This window comes from Pocillopora verrucosa, chromosome 10 (assembly GCF_036669915.1).
Source record: "Pocillopora verrucosa isolate sample1 chromosome 10, ASM3666991v2, whole genome shotgun sequence".
NCBI classification, from domain to species: Eukaryota; Metazoa; Cnidaria; class Anthozoa; order Scleractinia; family Pocilloporidae; genus Pocillopora; species Pocillopora verrucosa.
The window spans coordinates 1,147,501-1,162,379 of NC_089321.1; the positions used below are offsets into that span (position 1 = coordinate 1,147,501).

At 40.3% G+C, this 14,879-nt stretch overlaps 1 protein-coding gene and 1 pseudogene across 1 annotated transcript; both read left to right on the plus strand.

Moving 5' to 3' along the window:
- Nucleotides 1-6,613: 6,613 nt before the first annotated feature.
- LOC131781078 (methyltransferase-like protein 27) lies at nucleotides 6,614-14,815 on the plus strand. The gene is made up of 4 exons (XM_059097731.2): nucleotides 6,614-6,828; nucleotides 12,040-12,169; nucleotides 12,787-13,165; nucleotides 14,157-14,815. The coding sequence occupies exons 2-4, from the start codon at nucleotides 12,041-12,043 to the stop codon at nucleotides 14,339-14,341; spliced, it is 693 nt and encodes a 230-aa protein (XP_058953714.2). The 5' UTR covers nucleotides 6,614-6,828; nucleotide 12,040; the 3' UTR covers nucleotides 14,342-14,815.
- Nucleotides 8,378-11,388, plus strand: LOC131781061 (uncharacterized; annotated as a pseudogene).
- Nucleotides 14,816-14,879: the final 64 nt, after the last annotated feature.

Genomic DNA, 14,879 nt, shown 5'->3' on the forward strand with positions numbered 1-14,879 from the left:
ATCACGTTTACAGGAAGAAACCACTATTTACTGCTTAAATAGATATGTTCTTTCTTTTCGTAAGCGTCAATGCAGTTAGTATTATAAGAGTGAGTCTGCCAGTTGAGGTCTCTGATATTCTGTTTTCATAGAGACGCCGCGGGTATGTATAGGATGTTTTCCTTCCCTCAGCCGAAACTGCCGAGGAGGTATTATATAGAATTTCCCGCGTGTATGACTGCAAGTATAAATTCGGTGTATTGGGGGAAAAATCTCGATTTGATCAAAGTAGGCGCGTAAGCTGGTACCAGTTCATTTTCTCAGTAGGCGTGCAAGATGTTGCTGGGTAATCTTGGCGACAGAAGGTCATTTTCACTTGTCTACAACCTGGAACAATTCCTGGAACGCAAACGCTCCGAATACTCAGAACTCGTTGCTTTACTCCAAGGTGCCGGAGTGTTTTGCATCGTATTAAATATATTGTACCACATTGATTTTCCGATTGTTTTAATTCAAAAATTATTCGGCTGTATTGGATTATTTCCAACCAAGCGGTACAAAATTCTACTCATCTATCTCGATTTATAGATAGTTAAAATATGGTATGCGAAAGATTCATCTGCAAACTGAATTTATCATCAGCGTCATTATGATCAGCATCGTCATCATCCTTTAACATCATCATCGAGTGAAAGACAAAACCGTGCGGACCATGCGGACAATGCGAGCTCTCTCTCCTCAACAGTTGAGGTCTGGTTTTTTTGAACACGCCCATGGGGAAACACAAGCTCAGTGGAGATTCTCTTGACGATTATAGAAAACTACAGATAGAAGAGTGTAATAGGCCACGCAAGGTGTAAATCTGTTGAGTTGTAATAACGGGGAAAACTAGCTGCAGAGTACACCACGCTTAGCGAAATGCAACAAGCACTCTCGACATGTTCTTCTGATCTCCCCTTTTATCTATCTATTACAATCACCCTTACACAAAATTAATTTCGCTCTTCTCTTTTACCACTCCGACTCTAAATCATTCAGATCAAAGTCTGATCGAACACTCTCTCTTTGATTCTCTCTGACTACTTACCCTGAAGGACACACTTTTTTCTTCCATAGGCAATAGTAGGCACGCTGGCCAACTGACCTTTAAAGATTAAAAAATTGTTATCAGAACACTAACTCATGGCCAAGCACTATTACAAGAATCTCACAAATGAACAACAAACTTAGTGCTGTTGTTTCATAATGAGTACGATATTAAGGATTCCCTTATGTATTTTCTGCCTGTGGTGGATAGTAGCGGATTTTTCCAAGAAATAGCGGGGAGATAGCAGTCTATTGACCTCTTTTGAGACATGTTTGCATCATAACTATTAGTGGTGGTTACGTACACCTTGGGTTTGGGGCCTTAAGTGGGGTAAATGGCTTGGGTTTGGTTAGGCTCAGGTTTCAGGTTACCCTTGGGGATGCGGTTACACAGTAAAAGACTCCCTTCAGGGTCAAATATAATTAGATATGAGTTCACTGACCTGGCAAATTAGCAGGAAAAGTACAGAGCAACATGGATGTTACGAATCGAGATCTATAAATCATAACTTTAGTGATTCTCCTGCTTATTATACGACAGTCCTCCATAAATATAACAGTCTAGCATTTTTTTGCGAGAAGACACCGAAGAAGGCGCGAAATTAGCCAAGCGCATCGGAGGTCACCTCAAAACACTACAAGCGATTTCCTGTATTAGCTACATTCTGCTTTATGATTGGCCAAGTCAGCTCAGGGAGCAGATAAACCGTACTTTTCAGTTCAGGAACTGTCATGGGAAGTTCTTTTGTTATTTTTGATGTATCCATGGAAATAACCCTAGAACAGTTTCGGTCTGAGGAAAGCGGTTACACACAAAAACGTCCTTGCACATGGACAAACCCTATTTACCCATGGGTAAAAGGGCTAGTATAACCACGACTATTAGCTAAACGGAAGTTGTGTGACATGACACAAACGCATTCACGTTTAGGTTAAAAGGAAAAGATATATGAAAAGGGAGGATTGAAACGAGAGTGAGTGTTAGGAGAGAGTGTACTAAGTTGGTGACGTGAGTAAATGACGACGATAAACAATAAAACGGTGATTTGACGACTGAGAGTAAGTGCACACCCCATAAGCTCGGTACATTTGGGGTGCCGTGACCAGGATCAAGGATATTGCAGAAGACAACACGTAGGAATTTAGGAGATTTGGACTGACCGCGTGGCCGTAGCGGTGGAAACAATTTAGCGATCATTAAAGATGGAGAGCAAGTCTCAGATGCAATGGAGCGTTTAGAGAGAAAATTGACAATAGATCGCAAAGCCTTTTGGTTGAGATACATTTTTTATTGTAAACGACTTTTCTCATGTACTTACAAGTTACGAAGAAATGTCAAAAATGGTGTTCAAAGAGCCTATAAGGTTGCATGGCGTAATCCTTAGCATTCATCAAATGTACAAAGCTTATCGTGCTTGTATCGTGCTTAGTCTTCAAGAAATTTGCAGCAATATAAACCTTTGGTCAGTTACTAATAAATTAAATTAATTTTTTTTTCAGTGCAGAGGTGTTTGTGTTCGAACATATAAATTTTCTAATTAAAATAGATTGTTGTACATGTTTTGCCGTTGCAACGTCTTTAGGAAAGACCCAGACCGAAGCCAAACGCATAGAGTTATCGTAGTTGCAAAACTCCCCATAACAACATCCGATCTAAATGAGAAGCACCCGATACTGCTTTGCGCGAATAGTTTGTCTCACATTTGACGTCCTTTCCGCCTTCCCTATAAATCTTCTGCTTCATAATATTTACGGTAGGTCTGCACGTTTGGAGAAATCATGCCGCAAAAACTTGTGGACTCCTACGTACGTAACTAATTAAAAACTAATAAATTAAACTAATGAAGGTCTCACTGAGTCCTCTTCCTAAAACCGACTATGAAAACAGTCGTCAATGATAAATATATGTTTGTTCAGACCGTATGTTTAAATATCGAGGTTGTTTTCTTTTTTTTCCGCTCCATTGGTTGCTTAAATTGCACCTGCACAAATTACTCGTAGATCTCAAAAAATGAAGAACAACATTACCAATATTACTCAACTAGAAAAAAAAGGGTATTTAAAATCTGAAAAAATTGCGATGTCATTTTTCCTACCTGAATATATGGCCAATATTTTGTTGCACTGCGTCCGAAAATTTTCCAAACTTGTCCTTCAAGTTAATTTTTTGCGTATCTTCCATGTTTGCCTGCCCTTTGGTTGTCTTTTACACATAAATGTATGTGCAGGGCAATTACCTTGTTTTTACAGATTTCACTGGATTTGACCTTCAGTTTTGGGACTCAATTCCTCGTCTTGTGAGCTTTTTCACTCCTGGTTCGGGGTCGGGTGAAATTTTAAAGCGCAGTTAAATTGATTCGTTCTTGGGACAATTTAAATTTTCAGGATCATTTGGGTATCTTAATCATTCCGATATTTTTCGACTGTTTGGCTGCCATACTCTAAAAATATACGTTTAAAAAACCCTGTAACCTCTAACTAAGTGCCCAGCAATCAAAATTTCTCCTACAAATCAGCCATATTTAAACAATCCAAGACTTGACAAGAATTAGGACTCCGATCACCTACTGAAGAAGCTTTCGCGATGGTCTATACAATTCTCCTTGTTACCATCTTAGGAAATGTTCTTATTGATGGTAGGTGTCAAGGGTTACCTGAAACCTCAACCGCGTTCAAACGTTAATAATCAAACCTGAAATTTAGGGGGTGCGTCCCGTAACTATGGTAGGATATGGAGTGGCTGACCGAGACCAAATTTCGCCACTATATCTATGCAATATCATGGAGACCGTTATGAAAAACAAAATATAGTCAATTATAAGATTACAATGATGGGAGGTAAAGAAGAAAAATCGACTAATGGATGCGATATACCCTTTCCTGCAAACTGGGCTATAAGATGAAAATCGGTTGGGCACAGTAAGGAGAATGGCTACTGCGATCTTGGGAGTTAAAGGGGGCAAATTAACACCCATAGCCATTCCGTCCGAACGCTTGTAAAATTTAATGTAAAAAGAAAGTGTTGTGAAGTAAGGGGTACGTCCGGCGTATTCCGCATGCCACTTACGTAAAATATACAATGATGGAACTCCATGGAGCGTTTAATGATGGCCTCAGCGCATGCTTGAAAACGGGAATACACCGGACTGGATTGGTTCCCGTGCGGCTCGTAGTTAAACAGGGAGAATTAGAACCCGGTGAAGATTTAGCAATTTGCGCCAACCTGAACAAGCAGGACGATAAAGTTGGTTGGTACCGTTTCATTTCTCAACTCTTGTATGTTAGAGCTCTGGTCTTTTGTTGGCTGGCCGAACCAATTTTTGCTTCCTTCTCAGATACGAAACCGAATCTACCATTGACTTCGGGGTAAATTGTTTATATAGTAGGGTATCGTTTCCATCGGTCCTCTTCGTGCATCTACAAATATTTTTAGCGTTAAATGTTACTATGTAACATATTTACCTTAAATTTTTCCTCCTAAGAATGTACCTATACACCTAAAAATATAAGTTGTCGAAACTTATTATTTGTTATACAGGCGCTTCCCTTTCCCTCTTTTGCAATGTTTACTATTCGTGATCCACTCTCTGTTTTCTTTGGCCTCGGGGGGTTTACATTATCAATTTAACAAACTTAGGCTGTCAGATTCTTGTCTCCATGCTCTCATGATCACCTTGGGCATGCTCATTTTGGGACAGTTTGCATATTATGACATATCAATCTTTTCAGTGCATTGAAATAACTGTTGAGAGCTTGTTTGACGGCATTTTCTGTATTTGTCAATTCTTTTGAGTTCGTGGACCAACCTGTTCCAAAATAGCTCAGTTCCTGTTCGTGAGATTTTGCCACGAAAGGCGTTGTGCTTTGGTAAGTAGATTGTTTTCATTTATCAAGTAAACGTGTTGCCTCTTATTGTTAGATCTAGTGAATGACAGAAATCGCGATTGACACATTAATTCTAAACATTGATTTAAAAGCGTTAGGTTATTATGTTTCAAAACATGAGTTTTTGTAGCCGAACTCGAAGTGAGAAAGGAGTTGTTTTTGGTATCATTTTTATCTTGTCTCTACATCCGCTTACCTGGAGAACCTGCTAACGCTGTAAAGTGAGTAGCGATCAGGTGTAACATCTTGATCGCTTTTCTTTCCAAACCTAGCTGGAACAAAATAGCAAGTCCTTGCAAGCTCATACTATTGGTATGCAGTTTTTTCATCTTGGTGGACCTATTACTGGTTAGAGGATTCGTAAATGTTAACTTCATGACCTCAACTGTTCTGATGTAAATTTTGTATCAAAACGCTCAAAATTAAAACAAACTCGGAAATATTTTTGCTCCGTCGGAATCCAGCGTTGCCAAGTGAGTCAATCTGTTTTCAGAATTGACAGGGACGCATCCAACACCCCACATACCCACAACGGTGTATTGCTGTCTCCCGTAATGACTCTTACCACAGTCAGACAGCCCCAGATGTCTTTGAGGCCGCGTGACATCAGTATTTAATACGCTAATTGAACTCTTACATGTTTGTAATTTGCAACGGTCGATCTCGGCAAGACGCAAGTGATCCCAAGAAATGCTATTTCTCGGAATCACTTGAAACGATTTCATAAATTCGGCAAGACGGTGAGCGAATGTCGACGCAAGTGATCCCGAGAAATGTTTCATAAATTCAGCAAGATGGTGCGCGAATGTCGGAAATAGAGTAGGCTTTTGAGGTGGTTAGAGGCGGTCAATTGCACAGATTTTTGGCTTGGCTCTTACACGTTAATCGACTTTTAATGTCCCCGAAGCTGGGAGGTGAGCGACATTTGGAAGCGGAAGAAATTCGGCGAAGTTGCTAGAGGCTTTTGGCCCAGACGGTCCTGGAAGTTGCACGCCTTGTGTTTTTCCTTTGCCTTTGGAGGGGCAGCAGTGCAAAGTGGGGAATTAACCGTTCCAAACTCCTCCAAAATCACTCTAGACAACACAGAAAAACAAATGAATGAAGGGTAAGTTTCTAAAGAAACGGTGGTGCTGCGTCGGTGGGAGAGTATAGCAGGTAATTTAGTGTTAACAACTGGGTTGAAAACGTAAATTAGCCACCGTAAAGAGTAAAAAAGCTGACGTTTCGAGCGTTAGCCCTTCGTCATTGCGATGGCTCTGTCGAAGGGCTAACGCTCGAAAACGTCATCTTTTTTACTCTTTACGGTGGCTAATTTACGTTTTCAACCCAGTTGTTAACACTAAATTACCTACAGAAAAACAAAGGTAAGTGAACTTTATTCATCTGACTGTCCATGAAGCGGATGTTGGGGATGAAATGTTTCGATTTGCGAATTTATAAAACAGTTCTCGAGATCACTTGCGTCTTGCCGCGATCAACTGTTGCAAATTACAAATAATGTAAGAGTTCAATCACAGGCGACCCAAGCTCCAGCTGTGAGATGATCATCTAGCGCAATAACAGTCATGGCGGAATTACAAGAGCCTGTATGGGAATATTTACGACCGCTTTAACGAATTAAAAATAGGTCAAATTCTCAATAAAAATATTTCACCTTACTTCCACAGCGTATCACTTGTTATCAGACCACTTACTTTGATGAAAAGATCCCATTTTAGAGAGTCGCCCATTTCGGTACAAAAGAAAGGGCTTTTGTGTTCCACAAGCGTATCAAATAACTGACATCACGCGGCCTCAAATCACAGGGTTGTCTGCCTGTGCTCTTAGGAGTCGTAATTGCGGCAGCGTCGTTGCGAGAGGAATAATAAGACGCATTTGGTAAGTTTGATTCAGTGATATTTCATTATAGTGAAAGGCATAGAAAGATCGAATATTATGTGTTATCCTAGACTGAATAATTTGTCCTTCAATTAAAAGGGATTTTGACGCAATACTGAACGATTGAACAGTCTGTGACGTAGGTAAATATTCGTCGAGGACAACGGTTAATAGATCTCCTAACAAATTGTCGTCGAATTTTATTTCCGCATCTGTTTCTAAAGGATGTGAACAGTTACGTTATCCTTGTGGACTTTCTTGGGATATAAAAATTAGGAATTTATCCCTGATAATATTATTTCAGTGATCTCAAGTTCACATTAGTGACTATTCAATTCAAGCATTCGAAATGCAACGAAGCACATCTTCTCTTTCCAACTTACCTGAATAGCAGGAATTCGAAGGGTTTCCAAACAGATTGCAACGTCAGAACGTCTAACCTTTACACTGATAAGAAAAGCACGTAGCGGACCGTTTGGCTGTTTTGTTTTGCAAAGTTACAGATGTTTGAATAAAATTTAATGCGTGCATGATCAAGATAATTTCCGCCATCTTTCTCGTCACATCACTCAATGTAATGCTTGTCACGCTTGTCACGCAATGTAATGAAAAACGAAAACTTAAAATACAAATGTCTCAATCAATGATGATAATGTTTATTTGACTAAACAGACTTCAAACATTCTACCTAACGTTTCCAAGAGAAAAAGGTTTAAAATCCCGAAAAGCACCCGAGTTATTTTAAAAAACGTACTTTGAGTTATAAGTTGATAAATCAGGAAGGTGTCAGAAGCATCCCCTGAGGGAATTTTCTGCTCATCTTGCGGCTCGTTTTTCATGTTATTTGCATATTTAGTTTGCATCGCGTACATAACAAATTCACACGTGCAAACTTTTTGTTTATGGAAAACTCTTAACTCAAGAAAAAAATCAAAAGCGGAAGAAAGCCTTTGGTAAAAAAAAAAAAAGTCCTTTGTGAAAGCAACTGGTACTGGCGGAGCTCCACGCTGTCATCCAGATTACGAACAAAACAAAATGTCAAACATAAATTTTGAAACGAGGTTTCCTTTTATTTATGCAAGTACCAGCCTTGATACGAAAACATCAACAATCGCCTCGAATCGTAATTTTGGGAGCTGTATGTTGATTCGTTGTCTTGCCCCTCAGCACATTTTCCGATTTTTTCATTTTTGCTTCAAGTTTTTCGTTTGCCTTTGGCAACTTTGCCCATTATTGTGGCGTTCTTCCTTACCGCTCCACTGAGCGATCGAGACAAAAAACGTGTCTGCCATGGGTTACTTCTGCCGAGAAGTCTTTATCCATCGTCATTGACGCCAGGAGGTCCCGTTTTCCTATTAGGCCCGGGTCGCACTACAGTCAAAAACAAAAATTGGCCCACGCGAAAATTTCTAAAAATTTGAAACCGCAAACGGAAGTGCCAAAAATTTGAGAACATTTTCAGGGTCGCACTACAATTTAAGACTACATATCACTGATCAGATTTCAGATCAAAACACGCGAACTGCGCGGCAAATGTATTTTAGTAAACATGAATGCGAATCAGGCGTTTTGCGTGGCTATTGCCGTTTTACTTCTTCAAAATATTAACATCCAACAGCAGCAAATGTTCGCCATTTTCATTCTGTATCAGAGATGGGCAAATGAATATTTGAAATGCTGAACATTGCTCTTCTAAGAAGACGACGACGTTTCCGTCGAGTTCGTAATAGGCCCTACGCGTGGACTATTCCTCGGCCAGCCGAATCGTGGTTCGATGTCCATTATAACGACCCGGCAATTCCAGAGGAGTACTTTCGACAGCAACTAAGGGTGAACAGGAACACGTTCGAAACAATTCTCCATATCTTGGGCCCGAGATTAGAGAGGCGAAACACGCGGTTCAGGGATTGTATACCTCCAGCAAAAGTTCTTGCTCTGGGACTATACCGCTTGGCCCACGGAAATTCTTATTCCACCATTGGCCCGGTATTTAATGTAGGAAAATCGACTGTTATCGAGGCCGTACAAGACGTTGTGAAAGGTCTCTATGAACTTCGTGACGAGTACATAAAATTCCCAGAGACCATCGCTGAAGTCAGTTCATCGATTGCAACGTTTGGAGATCTTACCAACCTACCAAATGTCGTTGGGGCTATTGACGGCTCGCATATTAGAATTAAAGCACCCAACGACAGTGCACCGGATTATTTTAGTCGGTATCAACAGCACGACTTCATAATCCAAGCTATTGTTGATAGCAAGAAGGTTTTTATGGATTTTGCGTGTGGATATCCTGGAAGCATGCACGATGCTCGTGTATTGAGGCGCAGCACTATCTTTCAAAGAGCAGAACAGAAGAATGTCCTAGCCCAGCCAACTGTTAATGTGAATGGTCATGACATAGGTCCGTACCTTTTAGGTGATAGTGCCTATCCTCTTTCTCCATGGCTAATGAAACCGTATCCATAGGGCACACGGGACCCAAGGGAAATAGCGTTTAATAAGGAACTTTCCTCTGCAAGGGTAAAGGTTGAATGCGCTTTTGGTGTTTTAAAAAGTAGATGGAGAATACTCCTGAAACGATTTGACAGTGGAATACCATTTGCAGTACGTAATGCTGTAGCCTGTGCAGTGTTGCACAACATCTGCATCAGAAGCGGGGATGAATGGGACGACGAGGAAGAGGAAGATGATTTTGGCCCTGGAGATCAAGCTCCAAACGTGATCGGAGACGGGGATAACATAAGAGAAATCCTTAAAGACTTCCTTTAAACCTTCACGTGTACCCACACTAAAGCTGCCCAAAGTTTGGTTTCGGTTTCTTTATTATCACTCTGTCAACAATGATCCATTGCTAAAAAAAATTATTTCTTCACATACGAGATTATACAATTATAATAACATTGTACAATTGAAAAAATATGTCAATATATTCAAGTCAAAACTATAACGGTTTATATTGACGTCTAAACGTCCAGACACTCCGAAATAAATCGAGGTCAGTCATTGAGTGCTTTTAAAATCATGTTTTGTAAAACAGCTTCTCCGGAAGCGACAATGTAACAAATATATGTACTTCAAATAAAGAACTGTAACGCTTTGTTGTCTCTATATAAGATTGATGCAAATTCACTGTTTCAGTCATTTGTTGTTGTTGCCGCTATTTTGTAAGAAATTTGTCAGGGCCCCAACTAGTGCATTCGTTGTGTTAGCTTGCTGCTCTTGCATCCTTGTAAAGCTTTCCATCATTGTGTTCATTTCCTTTCGCTGTTTCTCCATTCCTACCAAGGACGCTTTAATCAGGTCTCCCTCTTCATCGCCTTCTTGAGGTCTAGCTCTTTTACGTTTCTTTTTACGCTCCGTTCGAGCTTCTGGGCTTGTGTCTTGTCCTAGTAACTCGTTGTCCTTGGACTCGGTTGCGTCGGACTTGGCGGCAGAAGTTGATGCACTCGCTCCCGCTTCGGCTACGTTACGTAACGTAACAACGTCTCTGCATCCAAGAACAGCATCTATTTCATCGTAGAAGACAGTTTTCCATCTGTGTCCACCCGTCTGATGACTGTTCCAATCCTTGGCCTTTTTGTATCTCTCGATGAGATATTTCATTTTCTTCTGGCATTTCTCTCCAGAGCGAGTGGTACCAAACCTTCGATTAATCTCCCGCGCAATTTCTTCCCAAATCTTCCGCGCGTCTTTGCTTTCCAATCATGCAATCCAATCATGTCGATCAGTCCAAAGGTTTATAAGTGCTTTCTGCTCTTCGTTTGTCCATTGATCGTACTGCTTTCTATTGGACTGAGCAGCATCTTCCGCTTCCACATCTAGGGCATCGTTCACAGTTCCGTCGGTCGAACCACTCGGGCTATTGCTCGATGTTGTTGTTGGGCTGATGGATCGGCTAGCTGGGTCTCCGACTGCCAAAACACCGCTAGGCCCTGGCAGTTGCAAGTCTGGTCGAACCTGGGGATGGTTGTAATACCTGAAGTCGACAGGAAAAGATCCGGGCGGATAATAATATGGATATCGTCCTTCCATTCCGAAGCACGTGCGTAATAATAATTACAAGTTCCCGCCGATACAGGTAGGATCAGCCTGCAATGGGTCAAATCGATTAGCGATGACAGCTCCGGAAGCGGCTTCCTTTGTTTTCCTCGATTTTTTCAAAATCAGCCTGCCCCACCCATGTAATACGGCGTCTTTGAAGTTTGGTCGGTTTTTCCAATTTTTTCCAAACTGGCGAAAAGCCGGTCGCATTAGGAAACGTGACATGATGACAGATTTTTAACGGCGAGATAGTATCCTGGCGTGTAGCGAGTTGTTTACGAACCTTTATAAGCTAAAATGCTGTATTTGATTTTGGGAGGAATACATTCACTTTGAGCGAAGTTATAGGGTATTTAGATCGACCGATTCTCGCCAAATTTCACCGAAACATTCCTGGAATAATAAAAAACGAAATTGTGACGGGAAATTTTGATATTTAAAATACTTCTCTCGTGGTGTCCATTTACGCAACACTTCTCGCATCTTTTTAGCTATTCCAACTTGTTTAGACAACCAATCAGAATATCAAAAAAAGCTTAACACAATTTTGTTGGTTGATGCCCTGTGAATGAGACTGTGCAGCCATTTTGCTTGTGCTGCGGCATCCGATATCCGATATATTCAATAGAAGAACCCTCGGTCGTTTCACGCCTTGACGGCTCCTGACACCTCTTTATCACATTATTAACTAAGTTGATAGCATTAAAACAACTGTTCACCGAAATGGAGGGGGCTAGTGGTGGATATTAACCAAGCTGCGATGCAGCGAGGTAAATATCAACCGCTAGCCACCGACACTGACGTGAATAGTTGTTTAAGTTTATGATAAAACAGCGAGATAATTAAGCACAGGAGTTGATTTTAACTCCTTTTTTCCTGAAACAATTGTTATATTTTTGGGTACAAATCCTGCGCGTTGCTCGGAGGTGAAAAGCAAAGGATATTTGGAGTTTGAGCAGCCAATCAGAGCGCGCCTTCAACGCTATCCAGTGTTTTTGTATATACTAAAGCAAACTATCTTGTTATACCCCCCTTTTACGCAGCACAATATGTCTATGATCACCTAAAATACACTGGTTAATGTATTTATGTTTTATTTTTCTTTTCTTTTCTTTTCATCCACCCTTCAATCATTCGTTCGTTTCATGTATTTTTATTTAATTTTAGAATGGCTGCAAAGTCTTACCAAGCAGGCTTTAAAAGGTGTTACGGGGGTCGACTTTCCAATCTTTCTCATAAAACGACAGAGAACGAAATTCAACAAATTTATGATGACTGGGCAAAGGAATACGAAAAGGTAATCACTGAACTAGTTCATGTATATAATATTAGTTTCCAAACTAATTAAATGTGTATATGGTTAGCCGGACCTCACTTTAGTTCCTTTTTCGTGCGACGATCACGTGCTTTCGTATAATCGAATATTTCAATCGTATATTTCAAGTTAGTGAAAGGCGAGAAAAGAGACAGGAAAAACTGTTGACGCTGTAGCAGCAAGGCATTGGTACATTAAAGGAGAAGCTTACGTGATCCAAGACTCTTAGTGCCTTCCCCTCAGTGAGTTTCTTCAAGCTCTTTTGTCCCTTACGTCTACTATGTTGAAGGGACTACCGCTGGCCAACCGCTGGCCATATACCGACGGCTCGGTAGGACTGGTGACGAGTGGAGAGTCGGCCATGTTGTTTTAAAAACACTTGAACTCGTTTCGCATGGACGGATTAATCTGATTGTACTTATTATTTGTTATTTGTTATTCTTTATTGCGTTTAGCTTTATCGTTCTTGTCATTCAGCGTATTTATACTGTGTTTCACCCTGTAGAACTGTTTCATCGTTGTAATTAAAGCATAATCAACCGAAGAGTTCGCTTCAATGTTACATAAAGTTGAGTTTTGTGTTCAAATTTTACTTTCAGGATGTTGTTGTTGTGGCACGCGCAATTTTCCACAAGCCACTGGCTGAGTCTTTGGATGAAGCCATTCGGCGATTTCTCGCTGGGAAAGAAAAAGATGAAATGAAAATAATAGACGCCGCAGCTGGTACAGGACTGATTGGAGTCGAACTAAATAAACTCGGCTACACCAATCTATGTGCTTTGGATATTTCACCAAAAATGTTAGATGAAGCAAAGAAAAAAAACGTCTACACAAAGTTTATATGTTCCTCTTTAAGTGACAGGCCAAATCCTGAAATTGCACCAAAAGAATTTGATGCTTTGATTTGTGGGGGCTCAATGCTTGTAGGACACATCGGTCCATCGGCGCTCATAGAGATGATCAGAATAATAAAAATCGGTAAGCTTACTTCCGCCTTTGCCAAATACTTATCACAAAAACGAAGAGTAGACAAACAAACAAACAAGGGAAAATAACAATTGTAACAAATTTTATTTTATCTCTCAGTTCGTAGGTACCTTGATTGGTCAATTTAGCGGGCGTATTTACTGTACGGCCCGTTAAATTCAAAAGTTTGTTTGAACTGAAATCTTCCTCTTTCCTCTATTTGAACCCAGAAATATAGTGAACATCTTGTTAACCGCGTTTTTTTCTGGTCCTTACTGCAAGTAACGGAATCTCGTTTTCTTTGCCGTTTTTATGGGCCATAAATTCGTGTGGGAAAACCTTGGTCCGTAACTTACATTGGGGACCTCGGACTCAGTTAATAAGAGCTTTATAAGCTAATTAAACAAAGGATTACGGCAATTGAAAGCTACAAATGATACAATATTGACATCGATTGTTTGGTGCGTCTAGCACTCGAACTCAAATTATGAAAAAAGTTCGACACTTGAAATTATTGTGAAATAATACTAGTGATTTGACAAAACATGTCAAATTTTTTTCACAATATCTGAATCAAAAAGTTTGTGTTTACAATTTTTGTAGTATGTTTTCATCTTACTTTAATCGGGATGAACATGTGGTAGCAGCACCACCGGAGCAACCAACATCAGTAGAAACGACAACAAAAGCGAAAACAAAACCTCAATAGAAACAGGCTTAGTTCCCAGTTTTTTTCGTTTGCTAACGCGCCTGTTTCCCCCTTCCCCCACCCCCCCCCCTTTCCTAGGATCAGCATGCATACTCTCCATACTTTTCTCCCTACATTTCACATGGTACACACAGGGAGAATTCGTCGGGCGCCTCCAGTTCTCGATCATTTCCTTTATTCTCATGTCCGTATTGTTTGATTCAGGGACGGTATTGTTGAAAGAAATTAGAAGCTTAAGGTTGAAGGGTTATAAGCTATAAACTTTAAGATTTTGGACGTTTTGCTTATTTTCAGGTGGTTTGGTATGTTTCAACATCCGAGATGGGCAACTAGAGGACTATCAAGAGAAGATATCGGAATTAGAGTCATTGGGATCGTGGAAATTAATCTCAAAAAGGTCATTGCCATTTTTTGAAAGCGATGACATGCCTAGAGAAACTTTCCTGTTTATATGTCAAGTCTTGGATTCTGCGAGGTGATTGTGCAAATGGAAAGCGTGGCGTTCTGAATGATACCGCTGTGACTGAGACTGGGATAAAGACGTCCTTACTAAGCTTCCGAATGTTTATAATAACGAAATTTTAACGTTGCACAATAAAAGCCGACTTCGAATAAATAGGTATGGAAAACAGTTTAACCTGTATTAAGCGATCACCAATGGGAAAAGGTGGGGTGACTGCATAATACAGGTGGACCGCTTTTAAAGCTCTGTTTAGCCAAGGGTAAAAATTCCCGACGTTCTGCTGCCGTGGGCGAATCAATACCTCTACAAGCAATCAGAGTCTCTTTTTTGGAAAGAACTCGATCAAAATATTATCCCTGATCGTTACAGGAGAGTCAAATTCCGGCCATGCACCTTCTCTTATCAAAATGCAAGAAATAACACGTTTCCTGTAATTTATTTATTTCTTGTTTTTGTAAGGCCTAATACAACCGCCAAGTGTGAGACGGTGCACATTATAATATAATAATATTGTAATCAAATTTTGTTGAGTTCAAGTTAGTGGTTTTACTAAT

What these genes read in the sequence shown, in the direction of transcription:
- LOC131781078 (XM_059097731.2), top strand. Translation starts at nt 12,041, where the DNA reads ATGGCTGCAAAGTCTTACCAAGCAGGCTTTAAAAGGTGTTACGGGGGT. An exon ending in GGGCAAAGGAATACGAAAAG is followed by an intron (nt 12,170 to 12,786) that starts GTAATCACTGAA and finishes TTTTACTTTCAG; the next exon opens with GATGTTGTTGTTGTGGCACG. An exon ending in GATCAGAATAATAAAAATCG is followed by an intron (nt 13,166 to 14,156) that starts GTAAGCTTACTT and finishes GCTTATTTTCAG; the next exon opens with GTGGTTTGGTATGTTTCAAC.